The sequence below is a fragment of the Trichomonas vaginalis genome, chromosome I (genome assembly GCF_026262505.1).
Source record: "Trichomonas vaginalis G3 chromosome I, whole genome shotgun sequence".
Classification (NCBI taxonomy): domain Eukaryota; phylum Parabasalia; order Trichomonadida; family Trichomonadidae; genus Trichomonas; species Trichomonas vaginalis.
Window position 1 is genome coordinate 26,520,586 of NC_067203.1, and position 18,651 is coordinate 26,539,236.

The 18,651-nt window shown below is 31.3% G+C and overlaps 7 protein-coding genes, 1 non-coding gene and 1 pseudogene across 9 annotated transcripts, besides 5 other annotated features; 3 read left to right on the plus strand and 6 right to left on the minus strand.

The window, feature by feature from the left end:
- Positions 1 to 1,207: part of a mobile genetic element that runs on past the window's edge.
- TVAGG3_1054600 (uncharacterized protein) lies at positions 543 to 1,106 on the plus strand (the record flags this gene model as incomplete). Its single annotated transcript, XM_051255852.1, has 1 exon — positions 543 to 1,106. One exon carries the CDS (start codon positions 543 to 545, stop codon positions 1,104 to 1,106), a length of 564 nt encoding a protein of 187 aa, XP_051081426.1.
- Positions 1,208 to 1,582: 375 nt separating the features above from the next.
- On the minus strand, positions 1,583 to 2,641 carry TVAGG3_1054610 (annotated as a pseudogene). The gene has a single exon. A coding segment is annotated over exon 1 (1,059 nt).
- A 411-nt stretch (positions 2,642 to 3,052) lies between these two features.
- On the plus strand, positions 3,053 to 3,901 carry TVAGG3_1054620 (uncharacterized protein; the record flags this gene model as incomplete). The annotated part of the gene is made up of 1 exon (XM_001321079.1): positions 3,053 to 3,901. The coding sequence occupies one exon, from the start codon at positions 3,053 to 3,055 to the stop codon at positions 3,899 to 3,901; it is 849 nt and encodes a 282-aa protein (XP_001321114.1).
- A 4-nt stretch (positions 3,902 to 3,905) lies between these two features.
- TVAGG3_1054630 (serine threonine-protein phosphatase family) lies at positions 3,906 to 4,139 on the minus strand (the record flags this gene model as incomplete). Its single annotated transcript, XM_001321080.1, has 1 exon — positions 3,906 to 4,139. The coding sequence occupies one exon, from the start codon at positions 4,137 to 4,139 to the stop codon at positions 3,906 to 3,908; it is 234 nt and encodes a 77-aa protein (XP_001321115.1).
- An 18-nt stretch (positions 4,140 to 4,157) lies between these two features.
- TVAGG3_1054640 (uncharacterized protein) lies at positions 4,158 to 4,520 on the minus strand (the record flags this gene model as incomplete). The annotated part of the gene is made up of 1 exon (XM_051255853.1): positions 4,158 to 4,520. One exon carries the CDS (start codon positions 4,518 to 4,520, stop codon positions 4,158 to 4,160), a length of 363 nt encoding a protein of 120 aa, XP_051081427.1.
- Positions 4,521 to 7,224: 2,704 nt separating this feature from the next.
- TVAGG3_1054650 lies at positions 7,225 to 7,298 on the minus strand. The gene has a single exon. It is a non-coding gene; the product is annotated as a tRNA-Lys (tRNA).
- Positions 7,299 to 7,460: 162 nt separating this feature from the next.
- Positions 7,461 to 9,411, minus strand: TVAGG3_1054660 (long chain fatty acid--CoA ligase family; the record flags this gene model as incomplete). The annotated part of the gene is made up of 1 exon (XM_001321081.2): positions 7,474 to 9,411. One exon carries the CDS (start codon positions 9,409 to 9,411, stop codon positions 7,474 to 7,476), a length of 1,938 nt encoding a protein of 645 aa, XP_001321116.1.
- A 2,399-nt stretch (positions 9,412 to 11,810) lies between these two features.
- On the plus strand, positions 11,811 to 12,305 carry TVAGG3_1054670 (HMG-box family; the record flags this gene model as incomplete). Its single annotated transcript, XM_001321082.1, has 1 exon — positions 11,811 to 12,305. One exon carries the CDS (start codon positions 11,811 to 11,813, stop codon positions 12,303 to 12,305), a length of 495 nt encoding a protein of 164 aa, XP_001321117.1.
- Positions 12,306 to 12,505: 200 nt separating this feature from the next.
- On the minus strand, positions 12,506 to 13,367 carry TVAGG3_1054680 (P-loop containing nucleoside triphosphate hydrolases family; the record flags this gene model as incomplete). Its single annotated transcript, XM_001321083.1, has 1 exon — positions 12,837 to 13,367. The coding sequence occupies one exon, from the start codon at positions 13,365 to 13,367 to the stop codon at positions 12,837 to 12,839; it is 531 nt and encodes a 176-aa protein (XP_001321118.1).
- Positions 13,368 to 13,462: 95 nt separating this feature from the next.
- Positions 13,463 to 15,043: a mobile genetic element.
- Positions 15,044 to 15,306: 263 nt separating this feature from the next.
- Positions 15,307 to 16,228: a mobile genetic element.
- Positions 16,229 to 16,499: 271 nt separating this feature from the next.
- Positions 16,500 to 17,335: a mobile genetic element.
- Positions 17,336 to 17,698: 363 nt separating this feature from the next.
- Positions 17,699 to 18,651: part of a mobile genetic element that runs on past the window's edge.

The following is an 18,651-nucleotide window of genomic DNA, read 5'->3' on the forward strand; positions in this document are numbered from 1 at the left end:
TGCTTTCTCTTTAAGTATACCTAATGTACTCAAAATCTTCCTTCCAACTCCAAATACACCTCTGGCTATTGTTCCCACTGCGGGTAAAAATCTAGATGCGACTCCTGCTAATGCGCCTAATAAACCCATTTCTTATAGGGTAAAAAATGACGAATCCGAACAAGGACCCCTATGTTTCTAAAGCGATAAAGAAAGCACTCATGATAAAAATCTTTAGTTCAACACCAAATGCTTGGTTTATGGATATCTTGGAAAACATTCCGAGAGTTAGAACAGATGGACCTCCATACTGGTTAATATTTGTTAGTCAAAACACAAGATACTGTGAAGCCATACCATTACAGTCCAAAGCTATTTTAGATATCTTAGCAGCTTTGACAATATTCGTTGACAAATACCATCCAACAAAACTGACATCTGACTGTGAAAGTTCTTTCAAATCAGATGATATTAAAAACTATCTGCGTTCAAAAAATGTAAACCAATATTTCATTATCGACCAAAACCATTCTGCTCTTGGTGTCATTGACGGATGTATAAAAATGTTAAGAGACTTAAACCAACCACAAGGTGGTGAAGCAAATGAAATGTCATATGACGACAAATATAGACACTTCTCCATGGCAAAGATGAGACAAGTTTTAAATATTTACAATAACCGTAAACAAAAAGGTTTGGGAAACCACTCCCCCGAAGAAATGAAAAACAACCCTGACTTAGAGAAAGACTATATATTTAATAATTTAGTCAAAAGAGACAAACAAGAAAGAATGCCGGGCTTCAAACTTCAGAAAGGTGACAAAGTAAAAATAGAAATACCTAAACGCGACCCATATGAAAATACTATTGACTATGACAACAATGGGAACTCGACAGGTACTCACATTCGTGTTCGTAAAAATAGAAGAAAGTATACAAGAGAATATTATGAAGTTTTAGGCAAACATGGCAAAATGTACACACTGCAAGCAGAAGATAAAACTACTATTGTCAGACCTCGTTTCAAACTTGTCAAAGTTCAAGGTGGTATACTTTCAAAGACAGTTCCTAACAAATATAAGACAACTCCTGACGAATATGCTAAAGAAGTTGAAAATGACGACTAAGCAATTCTATACCATGCGTAAACTGTCATGTAAGGTGGCATGTATTCTTTACTTTGTCCCGTTGTTTGCGTATATCCTGAAACGAAATGTGTATGGTTTCCTTCTCCCTGCGTCTTATTCCAGTAAAATTTATAGCAAACTTAACGTCCTCTTTAACATCATATCCTTTACCTTTTGTCATTCCTGACCAATCCCAATATCTATGACTATGCCAACCTGCTTGAGATGTACTTAAATCTATGTAATGACTGTGTGCAGGTAAATTTTCACCTGAAATCGTTTTACTTCCACCTGTTTCCTTTGAAGAGTTTGCACAATACAAAAACCTGTCGACTATTTGTTCCCATGCACCAACACCAAATTACTTGAGGACCTCTTGCTTCCATAGATGTATAAATAGAACCTACTGGGTTCATTAAATCAAACATATGAGATATTATAGGATTGTCTCTTTTGAACTTAAAATATAGTGCAACTATTTCAGGTTTCTTCTGGTTTGTGTCAGAATATTTTTTATAATAAAATCTTATGTTTTCAGGGTAAGTAAAGTCTTGACTATAATATTTATTTCTGTCATCTGTATAATAATATACTATTCTCGTTTTTTCTATTGCATTATATCTTTTATATCTATAATAATCTAAATATAATGTTAGCTTTTGTTCATCTACATGTGGTGTTCTGTCGTCATCTCCATAGTCATAATAATGTGGTGCCGGAGCTGGGTCAGGTAATATCATATCCACCATTTCATAAACTCTTAAATATTTCTTTTGTTCGTCTCCATATAAGTTTAAGTAGCAGTTGTTGTCTAATGGAACTTTAACTTGTGTACCATCATTCTTTTTATAGCTTACATACATTTCATTGTTATTTTTCGGAATGAGTTTATGCCGTGTACCATTTTTTAAGGACTGTACCAACTGCCATCTAAAATATTTATTTTCTTCATTGACAGAAAAGTCACCAACAATAGTTTCAATATTTTTTGTTCCTATCAAACTTTGGTATATTTCATTGACATATGTTTTATCTGCTTTATTTTCAAGGCTAACGTTTAAGTCTGTTATTTCAGAAGATGTATGTGTATGTCCAACGTCACTTTTCCTGTTTAAGGTTTCTTGTAAGTTTGTAATATTTGCAATGGTATGTGTATGTCCAACGTCACTTTTCCTGTTTAAAGTTAGTTGTAAGTTTGTGATATTTGCAATGGTATGTGTATGTCCAACGTCACTTTTCCTATTTAAGGTTTCTTGTAAGTTTGTAATATTTGCAATGGTATGTGTATGTCCAACGTCACTTTTCCTGTTTAAAGTTAGTTGTAAGTTTGTGATATTTGCAATGGTATGTGTATGTCCAACGTCACTTTTCCTGTTTAAGGTTTCTTGTAAGTTTGTAATATCAGATATAGAATGTGTATGAGTCTTATCTGCTTTTGTCTCTAATGTTTCCTTAAGACTTGGTATTTGGTTAATATAATGTATATGAGTCTTTTTAGAATATTCGTTTTCAGCTCTTGTCACTTCAATTGACATTTTATTGTCAACATATGTTTTGTCTGCTAGTTCAGGATGAGTATGTTCTTTTGTTGCATAAGCATTGTTAGCTCTTTCTTCTTCTTTTGCTATTGCATCGTCTACATATTCTTTGTCAGCTTTGTTGTCAACATCTGCTTTCAAAAGAAGTTCATTTATAGGTTTCTCGTTTAAAGTTCCTTTTGTTGGATTTATACAGACAGTATTGTTCTTATTGTCTTGAAATAGAAACTCATCTGTTATAGGGTTTAATGTCAGTTTTAAGTCACCCCCTTTCAATGACTCAGATATCTTAGAATAGTTTGAAAAGTTTGTTGTGTTCTTATTTAGAGCTTGCATAATGAGTTGTCGGTTGTGTTGTATTTCTCTCATAGACGCTGTTTCATTTGACATTTTTATTATAGATAAAATATGCTTCCAATAGAAAAAGAAAATTCTAGAGTTGCTACAACTAAACCATTAGATGAACTTTTTACTAATGTCGGTCAAAAGTTTGAGACAGATACCGTAAAGCATGAAGGCTATCGTTTTGACTACCCATTAAGATGGTTAAGAGACCCATCTGTCACAAAAGCTATTGGCTTTCGAAGAATAAAGTTTGTGTCTGTAGAAGATAAAAGTTTTCCATTTATTGTAAGGTTTCATATAGATTATACATCTGAAGGGCAACGAAAAATGTGGGAAGAAATTGAGCTAATACAAGTTGACCTCTCATCTTCTCTACAGACTGCATTAAAAAATATAGAAGATAAAATAAATTCATGTTATGCAAAATATGCTGATGAATATGCGAATACCGATAGCACACTTTATGTGAGAATTGTATATGACAAACAAAATTCACAAGTGTCATTTCAAATCTACGAAGACAATCCAAATAAAGACGAACAAATATATACAGAATTCACTGCAATGTCATGGTATTATTTGCAAAGAATGTTAAATCAGAAAGTTGAACCTCCTTTAGCAAATCTCTACAGTCGATATGCAAGAGATGAACCATATTTATTTAAAGATGTTTTCGACCCAGATGCTATTATTGTTCATGCTTCATTTTCTGGCGCCCAAAACTCTTTCTTATGCTTGGCAAATGACTTTTACGAAAAACCTACAAAGTTATACGAACCACCAAGTGGAAGTATTTCAGACTTTCAAGTATGGTTTACTACAGATGGAAGAAAAAGAATAATTCCATTATACCATGCGTTTTACTTAGAACTTAGTTTCATATACAACTACTATCGAACGATAAAAATATAACTTTTTAATATACCGGTTGTGGTTGCCAACTTGACTGTGGTGCAGGTTCAGGCTGTTGTATTACAGGAGCTTGTTCTTCTGGTTCAGGGTCTTTAGGTATAATACCAACAAACTGACCTACTCTTTTACCAATATTTTTGACACCGTTCCATACTCCTCTTCCGACAGATTTTATTCCATTCCATATACCTCTTCCAACATTTCGAAAGAAGTTTCCTATCTTACTGAAGAAACCCATTTTACTATATGTAAAAATCTAATATCCGCCTAGTCTCTTACGTTTCCTGTTGAGTTCCATAGCATTCTTTAACTGGAGCTCATACATTCTGTTTCTCCTCTGGTAGAAAACATATTCTGGGTCAACTCCTGTGTTCGCGTCATCTGCATAAAGTTGTTTATATCCCACTTCAGGGTTTGTATAAAACTCTTTCCATCTCATATTTGCATACCATGGTGGCAAACCTAACGCAGCGTCATTTGACATGGCAGTTTGCATTTGTACATCTGTTGGCACTTGACCATAGTTTGCCATTGCAGTTTGTATTCTAACTTTATTTGGAATATTCTCTGGGTTTGGTTGTCCAGTTTGCTGTGCATTCGCTAAGTTCTGTGCGTCCATTTAATATTAGATAAAAATATCTCTTACGAGTACATATGCTGAACATTTGCAGGCATTGGTTCATCTTCATATTCTCTGTACTTTTCTGCCACGTCAAATAAATAAATGACACAATGGAAAAAACCTAAAACAAGTAGTCCTATTTCAAACCACATTTACTTACTAATAAAATTTCTTTATTGTGACACTTTCTCCAGTTTATAGGACCTCTCTCATATTCTATCTTGTCATATATAAACTCATAGTCATGTATGTCCTCTAACCATCTCATAACGGTTTCCAAACCACTTTTATCGGATGTAAAGTAAAAGCATGGATGGTTATGTATAACGTCTAAAGTTTCTAAAGAGTCTCTCAAAGTCCGGTCTACTTGGTATTGAAAATCCCATGTGTTATAGAACGGCGGGTCCACTATAAAGAAAACATTTTCCTTGTCTTTATATTTTTCATACAACTCTGTCCAATGACATCTCACAAACTCTATACCCTCAATATATTTTTCTATGTCCTCTTTGAAAACATTTGTATAGTTAAGATATAAAACTTTTGACATAAGTGTTTCAATGTCATGAACTCTTATAGCACCACTATATAATAGTCTAGCAGATATACTATCCCAGTCTATATTATCTGCTTTTTCAAAACCTCTCTCACAATATTTTTCTTATCTAATGGTATACGTTCCATCTTACCTATAGGTATCTTTTCTTTTAACTCTTTCAATATTTTGTTTGTGTCTGGTATATGTTTGAGACGGTTCATATAGTTGTCGAAGTCATTGCATATAATCTTTGAGTCAGGAAATACGGTATGACATAAATGGGATATATAGAAACTTCCACCGAACAAATCTACAAATGTTAGACCATTCGGTAGTTTCTTAAGTTCTCTCAATATAATATTACATCTACTCTTATTTCCAAAGAACGGTAACGGCGGTTTTGTAAAATTCATTTATATATAATAATAAAAATGTTTTTACCCCGAAAAGTGACAGAAAAGTGACAAAACATGAAAACATATATAATTTGTGAAAAGTGACACATTATATAATGTTTTCGACCCAGAAGAAGGCTTCTTCCCAGAAGCAATGGAGGAGGAAGAAGAGGAGGAGGAAATACAAGACTCTATCCAAGAAGAGTCCTCTGAATTCACACCAGAAGACTAACAATTTTCCGAATAAAAACTTCATTTATACTAAACATCTTCGGGGCTAGAGGGCGCAACGCGCCTGGAAGCCCCACTCACCTGACCTCAATTGATGCTAAGAAACAAGTTTTAAAATCATCTAAATTGGCAAATTTAGTAAACGGTCACCATGTAATAATTGTAATGATTTCATGAACAGGCTGGAATGTTGATTTATGCCATTGGTAAAATTTTAAATGAACTTCAAATTTTTAAATTTTGTAAAAATTTTCTGATGATTTTAAGTGATTGCTAAGCCCCATTTGAACAATGGCAAGTTACACTAAATAACATGTCCTAACAAGCTGAAAATAAATGAGATGTTTCAATTTCAAACTTCTAAAGATATGAACTACAGGTATTTAAATCAATTTGTTCATTATCAAAAACAGTTTCAGTATGTTATTCCAAAATTAATTAAATGGCTATTCTAACTGTGCATTAAGTGATGACACATTATAATATTCAATAAGAAACACATTTACAGAGTTATAACATGCTTATATTCCGATGATTGATCCAATTGAAAAAAATTATTTTTCCTTCCATAATTACTCTTTTAAAAAATTCCTCAGATCAAAACATTCATCACCGATATATAATTTATAAATGGCAGCACAGCTGCATTCAAAAATTTCAGTGAGCAAAATTAATTGAATGATATTTTTAGATAATTCCGCCATTTATTAATTCTTTATAATTGGCTAAAATCATTTTGAGAATTGACTTATAAAAGCACGTTACACATTCAATTCTCAAACGTGCTTTTCAAACTCTCATTTTCTGATGCAGAATGCTATATCGATTTATTTAATCGAACCAGGCTGCTCAATTAAGCGAGTTACTGTTGATAACAGTTGGAAAGTGGAAACTCTTAAGTCTATTACCAAAGAAAATTCGCAATTTTGATTTAACAAATCCGAAATCCCACAGTCATTTACATTCAAATCACTTGGAATCACAGATGGCAGTATTATAGTATGCATTAAACAAAATTATATTTCCGAACATAAATCAAACTTTTTAGAAAACTTCAAGACTCCTAAGATGATTCAAAATGCATTAGACCCATCAATTATGCGAGAAAAAGCTAGATTACTTGATCTAAGGCAAGATCAAATAGATAATAATCCTAAAAAGTTCCGACAATTTCTCAGACTTCAGAACACCGACCGTGATTAGGATATTTAGCTCATATTGCAATATGAGTTTCTTCACCAATCTTCTGATATACTTTATTCACCCTTGTTTTTTGTAAATTTTAATAAATCATGATTATACCTATTATTATTACATACAATTTTTTCACACCCTATTTCATATGTATTTTTATTTAAATTCATGAAATATATATATTCATATAACCACGATATTTTCACAGATTCAAAGAACTTGTTTTTCAAGCTTATAGTTAGCAATACATTTCCATTCTTGTATTTAAATAGATGCAAAAAACTAATCCAAATCAAAAGCGACCAAAAATAAAAACGACTCCAAAAAAAAATTAAACAAAAAACGCTATCCTGGGGACTCGAACCCCAAACCCTTGGATTAAAAGTCCAAAGCTCTATCCTGTTGAGCTAGGAAAGCTTCACGTTAAAAAGGGTGTTCTATATCTTATGACGATAAATTTCAACTTTTTCGTTTGCTCAAAAATAAATATGTATTCAAATAGCAGAGGAAGAAACATCAATGTTTTTCACAAAATCGTAGAAAGAAAATTTTATAAGATATAAGAGTATTATTATAATTATTTCGATTTCATTTATTTTTCGTCCTCTGCGTACAACTTCTCGATAACGTCGCGATACTTGACTTCGAGTTTCTTCCTCTTCAGCTTGAATGTTGGTGTCAAGTACTCATTTTCAAGTGTCCAAGCTTCTGGTTCTAAAGAGACTTTGTTGATTCTCTGGTAACCGAAGAGCTTGTTCTCTGTAGCAGCATCCTTAAGTTTTTCAAGAATGATCTTCTTAAGTTCCTCGTTTTTGCAAGCTTCTCTAAATTCTTCTTCAGAAATTCTATCCTTTCCTAAGAACTTTGCAACATCGTCCTTTCTTGGAACAATGACTGCGACCAAATAAGTTCTCTTGGCATCACCATAGATGAATGACTGAGAAACAAATGGCGCTTTATCGTAAACTTGAGATAATGATTCGGCAGCAACGTATTCACCCTGAGAAAGTTTGAAGATTGATCCCATACGATCAACAATGGATAAGTAACCATCATTATCCCATTTACCAACATCTCCTGTCTTGATCCAAGTATGAGTATCATCAACAAATAATCTCTTTGTTGCTTCTTCATCTCTGAAGTATCCACTTGACAAACATTGTCCGCCAATCAAAATCTGGCCGCAAAGAGGATCATCGTAATCTTCGATTGGTTCAAGCTTGATTTCGACATTGATAAGTGGGCCACCAATAGTTCCACACTTAATGTTGTGGATATCACGTGGTGAACAGACATTTCCTGAGCCTGCTTCTGTCAATCCATAACCAACTCTGACAGGAATTCCTGTAGCGACTTGGAGGATCTCTTGAATGGACTTGTCCATAGCAGCGCCACCAACAACGAACTGGGAGATGCAGCCTCCCATCATTTCGTTGATCTGGTTGAAAACAATCTTATCCAAGATTCCTGTTGGAATGTGTTTGTTGATAAAGTATTTCTTGGCGTACCAAGCGCCCCAGAAAACGCCTCTCTTGATGGTAGAGTTCTTTAATTTTTCTGTAATTGATTCGTAGAATCTGTTCATGACACGAGGAACAGCAGCCAAAAATGTAGGCCTGAGGATCTTCATATCAGCGATGATGTTTTGTGGCCCACCACTGATGAAACCAATTGCTCCACCAACAGAAGAGACAATGCCAACGGCTGAACGCTCAAAGACATGAGCAAGTGGTAAGTATGACAAATGCCTTGTTGGATCTTCTAAGCAAATAACATTTTGGGCGGCAATAATATTTGAAACGCTGCAACGATGGGAAATAATTACACCTTTTGGATTACCTGTTGTTCCTGACGAGTAACAAATGAAATGAGGTGCTTCTGAATCGATTTCAGGAAGTTCATGAGGATGGCTCTTTCCAAGCTCGATAACTTGGTTGAATGACATGAGCTTGATGTTTGTATTGTAATTTCCTTTTGGTACTTCGCCAATAACAATAATCAATCTGAGGTTATATGGCTTATCTTGGGCAATTTTCATCAATTTTTCGAAATTTGCCTGTGAAACGATGACAGCTTCCATTTGAGAGTGGTCAAGGAGATAGTTGAGGGCTCCTGGGCCAAGGGAATCATAGAGAGAGACAATGACATAGCCAAACAAGCTAGAGGCATCGATTGCATGGAGCCATTCATTGCAGTTGGCCGAATATACGCCAAGTGTTTTACCAACACAGTAACCAAGCTCAAAAAGTCCAGAACCAAGGTTGCGAGCTGCTGTCAAACCATCGGCGTATGTATTCCAGATGAAATCCGGGCCAAATTCCTTGTCATTGAGTTTCTTTCTATATCCTAAATACTTTCTATCTGCGTATTTCTTGAAAGTAGAAAGCATAAACTTTTGCATGTTCGGAAATTCAGGTGGAATTAAAGCTAATCCATTCTTGCATTGAGGATGCCTTCTAATTGCAAATGGAGAATCTTCTTCTCCTGCTGCAAGTACTGAAACTGTCTCTACACTTTGGGTTATTCCCATTTAAATTTATGATGATGTGAAACGACGGTTATTTTTATGATTCTAGAAAAATAATGTTAGTAGATACATATGTTGAATTAAAAAACATTATATTTTTGTTAAAAATCAATTTTGAGTAGTATTCAAATCAAAATTTTAACCATAATACCAACACATCCATACATTATATTTTTGCTTGATTTTTTTTAAATATCGAAACTTTTTATGAAGAGGTTTATTTCAGAAATTTTGAATAAATGTAAATTTATCTGGACCATTTCACAGTTCAAATCACCTTTTTCAAACAAAATTCTTATATTCAGTAATCACACGATATCTTGCTATTACAATTATAAAAATTTCGAACTTCAGACCGAAGTTATATATTATTTTCCACTTGTTTCAGGTTACGAATAAATTTAATTAACCAAATAAAAATTTATCGTATTAAATTTATTTCTGAAGATTTTCTTTATTTCTCAATATTCAATCATATATCAAATTTGATAATCAGCCGGAAAAAAGATATTTGCTATTCGCAAGGCAATTCAGATAATTTTTTATAAAATGCCATCTCGAAATCATGATCTGAATTTAAAAAATTTCCTTTTAATAGAAAGATACTAGGACAAATGGAGTTAGTGATACTATTATTTCAAATTGTAGACATATTCTTCATCAATCTTTACTAGACAACATATGGACTAGTTAATTTCACTTATAATACAATCAATACATTTAACAACTCCTTTCCAAAATATTTGATCTATACACCAAGCCAATCTGCCAAAAATCAAAATCAACTTATTTAATTCAAGCCTATCTAATTATATTTAAAAAGACATAAATTTTTAACAGAATACAAAACATATTTCATGGATATTTATTTGAAAATTCGCAAATTGAAAATATGAAATTCAATTTCATATCTGACCTAATAATATAACTAAATCTCTCAAAGAGAGGGTTGAAAGATGGATTTTAAGAATGTGCAATATAGTTTTTCATTCTAGTACCATCCGAAATCGTCGCTCAATGTAGATCTCTCGGAAATTTGTAATGAGTCAAAAAACTTTTTATATCGCTCATCAATATTTTCCAACTGACATGTTTTATGATGATTATACTCCGGAAAATTGGGTATGAATATATTTTGGGTAGACATCGAAGATTCAAGATAATCTGCAATTGGCAATTTGTAATTATAGCTTATATGACATTTATGTGGTTGAAAAATTGTAAATTCTGTTAATGAAAGAGAGTAAAAACATTTTTTTGGAAGTTCGATGCCAACTTGCTTAGATTCATCATTGTTTGATAAATTGCGCTCCTTTGAGGAAGTTTCGTCTGGTTTACATCTATTCTTGAAGAGAATGAAAATTAAAATACAGAGTAAAGGAAGGAAAATAAATAAGTTGGAAAGTATTATGCCTCTAAATAAATGTGATTGATATACTTCTGTATTTATATTCTCTTCAATTTGATTTCCTTGTTCTTGCTGCATTAAAAGTTTCTCATATAAAGGTATTTGACCAGATAGGAGCAAGTCAAAATAACTATAATGCTCGTTTTGGTCATCAAGCTTTTTCAGAAAAAAGATGAAGAAAAAAATCATATTTTGTCACTTTTTTTGGAAAAATACTCAACTTATTTTACCAAGTTTGAATCAGCATGCTTCTCTTTTCTTTTAACCCCACAAAAGTCTATTATGGCGCATTTACATACATACTTGGTATAAATGACAGAGTTCTCTTTATATCACCATTAATGTATATTTCTCTTTGAAGTTTAGTAAATTTCTAGGGAAGTGAACATCATATTTACATTTAATTACCATTAAATCAACATAGCTAATACATTTATATATATTCGGCTCATAATATCTAGCTTTTACACCGAAATCCTTTTTGGAGATGTAAATTTTAAAAATATTGATCTAGTTTATATATTCCTGCATATAAAAACATCAAACTAGTACAACCTATTGCTTTATGATTGAAAACAATTATCTTCGAAATGAAATTCCTTTGAATTTTTACTATTTAATTTTTAAATCATGACAAATAATTATCCAGTACATTTATAATTCGATTCCGTCAATATTTGTGGTTAATTTTGAGTTTTTGTTTATGACATATTATCAGGCTTTTAGTTGAGCTCCGAATCTACATAAAATATTTGTTTCTCAGAATTTCCTTCCTAAGTTTTCGGTCCATATTTCGTCATTCATACATTATCAATTTTTATGAGTGATTCAAAATTTTTGTTGCAAATATTCTATAATTATTATTCTATCAGCAGAAATGATCATACAAAAACCGCTAAATAACATAAACATGTTCACAAAATTTCAGTAGAAATTGAGAAAAATATTGTAAACTTCACAATATCAAAAGATTTTGCTTTTTAAAATATTTTTGATGGATATACTTAAAGAAAACAGCGAAGAAACAAAACAGAAGACATGGAAGACGAAGAGGTACACAAGATACATCTTAGATCCTTTCCAGATTTTCTGTATCGAAAAGAGAAACGAATACATGAAGGATCATCCCGAGTTAAAAAGCTCAGACGTTACTTCTATCCTAGCAGGTGTATGGAGAGGACTAACTGATATTGAGAAACAGCCTTATAATATGCTAGCGATGAAACTACAAAACAACAAATGCAACATTGAGCGAAAGCGTCGCAAAATAATACCAAAAAATGATAATACAAAAGATCAAAAGCAACAACCAACATCAGAAATAAGTGAGCCGGATGTTGACTCTGAACACAACATCTCATTTAAAACTTCCTCACCTCCACGAATCTACGTTGTTTCGAGAACAGGCGTTGGAGAAGAACTTTCAGAAGTTTCATATAATTTACTCAAACTTCAGGAAAAAACCTACGAATACGATAGTGATGATTAAGTCCATTTTAAGTTCAGTAGAGGAATACACAAAAATTCCTTAAAAATAATGTCTTGAGTCTATTTCTGGAGCATTAGTAACTTTAATCATACTTTTTTGTTAATATTATTAATTTGTATTTGTTGTTGATCGTTAAATCTTTTGTATATTAAATATATTCTAATAATTATACAATATTTTTTTATATTACAAAATATAAAGCAGTTTTTAAATCAGTTGGTTCATTTTGCGATTTTTCTTGAATCATTACAGGCCATATTTGCGCTAACATATAATTGCACAAGATTAATTATTATTGATTGCATTTTAATCAACATTTCCTGCAAAAACAGAATTTTTTCCAAATATGCCTTATAAATAACTAAACGAAGAATGTCACATTTAATAACACGAATCAGTTTAACCATTTATACTACTTAAAAGAATAGAAATTTATAAAAAATAAACATTAAAAAAATATTAAAGTAATGAAAAGGAAATCGATAAAATTGCAAGAATGCACTTGATACAAACTGATATAGATATCAAAATTCATTTTGGTTCAAGGTAATTTGTTTCAATCTGTTCAAGAATAGCCAGAGTAATCGAATCAATACTTAGCTGCTCTTGATCAACAACTAACATATAAGGGTAACCATGCGAAGTTGCAAATTGAAAACCAGTGGCGACATTATCCATTGGTATCGAAATTTGCTGATCATTGAAATATCTGTAATGACCGACCACAGTTATCAATGGACACGATGAATATTTAGAAATCATGTATATTAGATTATCGAGTTCTTCAAGTTTTTCTATATGTTCAACTGGGAACGTCAAAATCACAATATCGCTTGATTTTATATAACATTCTAGGTGAGAATTTGACGAACTACCTATATCCCATAATGACAGTGTTATATTGCGATTGTGAATTGTTCGCTGGATTTCAGAATACCGAACTCCATTTGTTTTTGGGAACAAATTATAATCCATAGTATCTCCACCTCTGATACGATGACATAGTTGTGTTTTTCCCGAGCCTTCTGGACCGACAAAGCATACTTTTGCGCAGAAATTCATCGATAAAAAATTGAATCTGCTTGACATAAAAATTTTCATGAAATTTATTTATATTATAGACCATACTCAGAAATGAATAAAATCATAATCTTTTCAAAGGTACATTCACTATTTTTGACAAAATTTTAAATTTTCATGGGGTTGTAAATCTTATAATAACTAGATGAATAAGGAATGAATCCCAGTATAATGTGCATCATTATATTAAACACTATATGTAAGGCTAATGATTCTATTAACACTTATGAAGATCTATAGTATTTGAGCAGATAAATTTGATAATTTCCAAAACTCTTATATTTCAAAATTAAAGTGTGCGAATGCATTTAAATGAGAGCAAAAAGAGATTGATGCTGTTAAAACTAGGTGTTAATTTGCAATTATTTCGCATCACAAGAACTACCCAGTAAATTCGGCTATCTTTCTTTGCAATTATTCTCCATTATACATATAATATAATGGTTAGGGTTTGAAGAAAAGTTACTAGAGAATTATTGACTTTTGAAATAATGCAGAATTTTACTTGAAGAAATCATTAATTTATGAGTTCCAAATTGCTAAGCATGACGAAGGATCATTAAATTTGCTACAATTAAATACACTTATTGCAGAATTAAGATTTTTGAAATTAAAAGTTTGAAATATTGCCTTTTTGAATAAAAAATTAAATTTTATTATATAATCATGATAATATCTTATAGAAATTAAAAGAAAATATTTTGAACCATTCAAATATTTTGAATGTCTTATCAATTTAAAATATTAAAAGATAGCTTGATTTTATCATCATTAGTTGTTATCAAAGTTTTCTTCTTTTGATGAACAACAGTAAATGATTTGTTAATTACTTGTCTTCCTTTTTCGCAGCAAAATCGAAAGTTATGATGATAATCTTGCTGTCAATTTTGAAACTCTCTGATTTACAAGTAAGCATTCCTTTGGAAAAGCAGTCCTATTCTGTTTTCAAGATATTTTAAAGCCTCCATTTCATACAATGCGCAGATCTATTCGAAATTGCAAGAACTCTCAAGAAAAATGCAGCAACAAAGAAGATTCCATAGTTTCTAGCATCAAAAATTTACAACCTTAATACAACAGTTAAAGAGAAGCTCGAAAAGAAAATATTTAACCATAAAGCTGGAAACCATTCGATATCTACTATTGGATCTAATAAAAAGTTAATTATAATATATTTAACATGCTATTTGTTGACTTTGTTTTATATTACCATATATATCTTTTTGAAATCTAAAATATTTTTACGATTTTAACCATGTGTTGTTGAAACCATATATCAATCTTAGCTAAAGTATAGTTTATGAGTCTGTCACCATCTAACGTATGAATTTTCAAAAATGTCAAATATGTTCATTTTTTCTGTAGATTCAGCCATAATTTCACGTTGTTATACTATTCAACTATTATTTAATATTTTTATCGATTTAAATATATGATGAGATGCTTAGTTCTCCTGGAAATCGATTTTTAATCGCAATTTTAACTTTCCAAAAAAAATTCAAAAATAAAAATCCATCTCAATTTTCTAAGTTTTATAACTCGCCAAATCTCTAGCCAAATTTTTTTGGCCCGTATAAATATTGTTAGGCACTATATCGGGATGCTATTTATCCTATTTTCATCCCATTTTACTGTTATCGCCTAGTGAATGTACCTTTATCTTTTCAAATTTTGAATTGCTTTTCAATAAAATAAGTCCGAGTGTGCAGTTTCATGGACTATCAAAAAAGCTGCTTAATTTAAATATTTGCCTTTGTAATATATAATAACCACAGCAAAATCATTTTATATAGCAATTTTAGAAATCGAATTTTATCTCGATATAGATGGCTTGCCCTTTTACAAAAAGAATATTAGTTATCTTACATAATGTAAAGATTAGTGCTTTCAGACATTAGAGTGAAATAATTTAATCAAAAACAAAGGTAACTAAACTCCTTTCGCCGATCCGATTTGCTCCATATTTAAAATATAGCTTGCATATGTAGAAGAAAAGCTAATTTTGAAGTACGCCCGAAATCCACCAACAGGATTTCGAGCTACTAAAAAGGTACTTTTAAATGTGATTTTTTTTATAAAAAATTAAATTTATTTTAAGATCAGACTAAAAACTAATTTTATGGAAAATCTATATCGACAAATTTATTACTTATTGGGTATATAGATTTTTTGATTATGGCGATTATGTCTGATATGCTTCCAATAAGCCAAAACACATTTCATACTGATTTCTATAAAAGGTATCTTTATTATAGAAGTGTAAGCTATATCTGTTTGTTTTTTTATTATAACAAATTCAAAATTCTCTTATAAGGACTAGATGAAATCTGTATTACTAAATCATTAGCTAAATGAAGGTTCAAATAGAAAGTAAATATCAATTTATATGATACTGAAACCAAATAGTTCTTTTAATAAAAGATAACACGCTGAAAATTATTGAGTATTTGCAAATCTCAAAAATCTATTGGTGAATTTGGCTCAACTTTTAAAATTAGAACATCCATATCAAATCATAAAAGCAGACAAAAATTAAAGCCAAACCTATCGGCCAGTTTTTTTTGATATTTTGATTTTTGAGGTATACTTTTAAAAGTGGATTTAAAGCACTGATGAAAAAACATTAACTTCTGTCGTTATGATTATTGATTTAGACAATAATGATTTTAATCTTTGATTATCAAAACACTAAAGTCATCTTTTTAACATTTGCTTGGTAGCATTAACTCAAGTCTAAAGTACTATTTTATGTGGCACTCTTAGAATTTTTGTATTCATTGTACACGCTGAAATAGTACCATTAAAGTTATGACGAACTTTCAAAAAATAGTTTGGTCACCTTTTCAAAAACATGTTTTTTGCTGATTTATTACTAATATTTTTAGTTTGTATACACAGATAGAAAATGTTTCAGCAAAAATACCTATAATGGACAAAAAAATCATAGAATTTTCCCTCAAAATTCGATTCATATCTTTTCAGAGAAGACCTAACAATTATTTTCACAAAAATCTGTTATGAAAATCCTTTGATTATTTTAAACATAAATTCAATAAAAATCCAGTAATTTCATATTTTATTTTCAAAATAAATAATCAATTATTTCATTCAATGTTATAGACCGAAAATAGATTTTTTCGGTTTTCTCTTCAAATAATTGAAAGAATGATACTATTGTAGGTTTATTATATTATATAGCATATAATCATGCTATAGCCGAAAATTATAAGTTTTGAGAAGATTGAATATAACACAAATAAATTTGAATGTAAGTTAAATTGCTTGTTGTTTTTAATAGCTATTTAATGAGAAATCCAATATTGCAAAATTCAAATTGAATGATTGAAAGAACAGAAAAAGTCATTCTTTTCAATTTCGAATATGTTTCATTGTATTTATAATTATATGGCAAATAAGATATTTAAACTTGATTTTTGAAGGAAAATTCACAAAATTGAATAAATTCAAATAATTTTTATTCAAAAATAAACTAGTTATTTGAGTTTAATACTAATTATCAATTAAAACTACAAAGTTTGTAATTTAAAATATTTTGTGAGATCAGATTGAATTAATTCAAGGTTCTTTTCAATTAATATTAATGACCATATTACGCATTTTCGAACATTCTAAACCAAATATATAAAAATGGGAGACGAATGTTAAATTTGCTAGACATGGGGGAGTTGTTTACCGAGTTTTAGCTCTTATCTCTAACAAAAAATTAATTTTTAAAAAAATGACCGAATACGTTTCACAGCGAGAAAAAAAAAAAGGCAAGATAGAATTTTCTAGACATAAAGAAGTTGTTTACCGAGTTTTAGCTCTTATCTCTAACAAAAAATTAATTTTTAAAAAAATGACCGAATACGTTTCACAGCGAGAAAAAATAAAAGGCAAGATAGAATTTTCTAGACATAAAGAAGTTGTTTACCGAGTTTTAGCTCTTATCTCTAACAAAAAATTAATTTTTAAAAAAATGACCGAATACGTTTCACAGCGAGAAAAAAATAAAAGGCAAGATAGAATTTTCTAGACATAAAGAAGTTGTTTACCGAGTTTTAGCTCTTATCTCTAACAAAAAATTAATTTTTAAAAAAATGACCGAATACGTTTCACAGCGAGAAAAAAATAAAAATGTACACTGATTTTCATTTTCATTTCCAGTCACTTTACTTATTATTTTTTCTATTTTTCATTTTAATTATAAATTATTTCATAATACGTTTATTTACGTTACCATTTTCTTTATTCTTTTGAATTCCATACTAGACACTTATAGAATATTTTGATTGTTAACGTACTTCATTAGAATGAATCCTTACAAAGGGTATGTCGATCGAATTTACCTAATTGGTATTTCCAATCAGATTGAAGAAGGTAAAATGACATGGGAAGAAGCTTGCACCCATGTTCCCATCGCCCCAACCCTTCAATCAAATGATTTCAAATATTTAGATGTTTCAAAATCTTTTTTACAAAATTAATTTAGCTTACAGAATATCCCATTGCCTAAAGGCAAGAAAGGTCGTAGGGTCAATCCCTACGACCAAATCAAAGCTCTTGCTGTGATACATGACCACTGGGCCTTTCCCTGTGGTCAAACAAAACAATGGAAACGTTTGAAATTACAACAAATTGATGTATCTTATAGAGAAGTATGCAGATACTTCAAAGAAAATCATTTCACCAAGACGCGATTAGAGCATGCCGGGCCAGAAACAGCAGTAAGATATTGGGCGCTTTCACCCAATCTTATCTGGCACGCAGATGTTCATTATTTTAGGGGTGTTCGTGGCCAGTATATTTATGGCATAATCGACGATTTTAGCCGCAAAGTCCTAGCGTGTATACAAATACCAGATATGCTGGCAGCGACGACAGCGAACGTTGCGGCTTCCGCCTTCATTGAATTTGGCGCCCCTTATTGTTTCTGGACCGACAACGGTTCAGAAAATAGGGGCGCCTTTCAAGATCTACTTGATCTTTGGGGCGTCCAATGGCGGCATACAGACTCTCATTCTCCCTACCAAAATGGGAAGATTGAGAGATTCTGGCCGACATTGGAGCGCTGCCAAAGCATTCAGGCTATTCCTGCCTTTATTTGGGAGTACAATAATAACACACCGCATGAAGATCTCCCAATTAATCCATTAACTGGAACAAATTACACGCCAAATCAAATGTATCAGCTGAAACCGAAATACACAAATGCAGATACAGAAAGGTTGTGGCAAATATGGGATACAGATACAGGCATGACCGC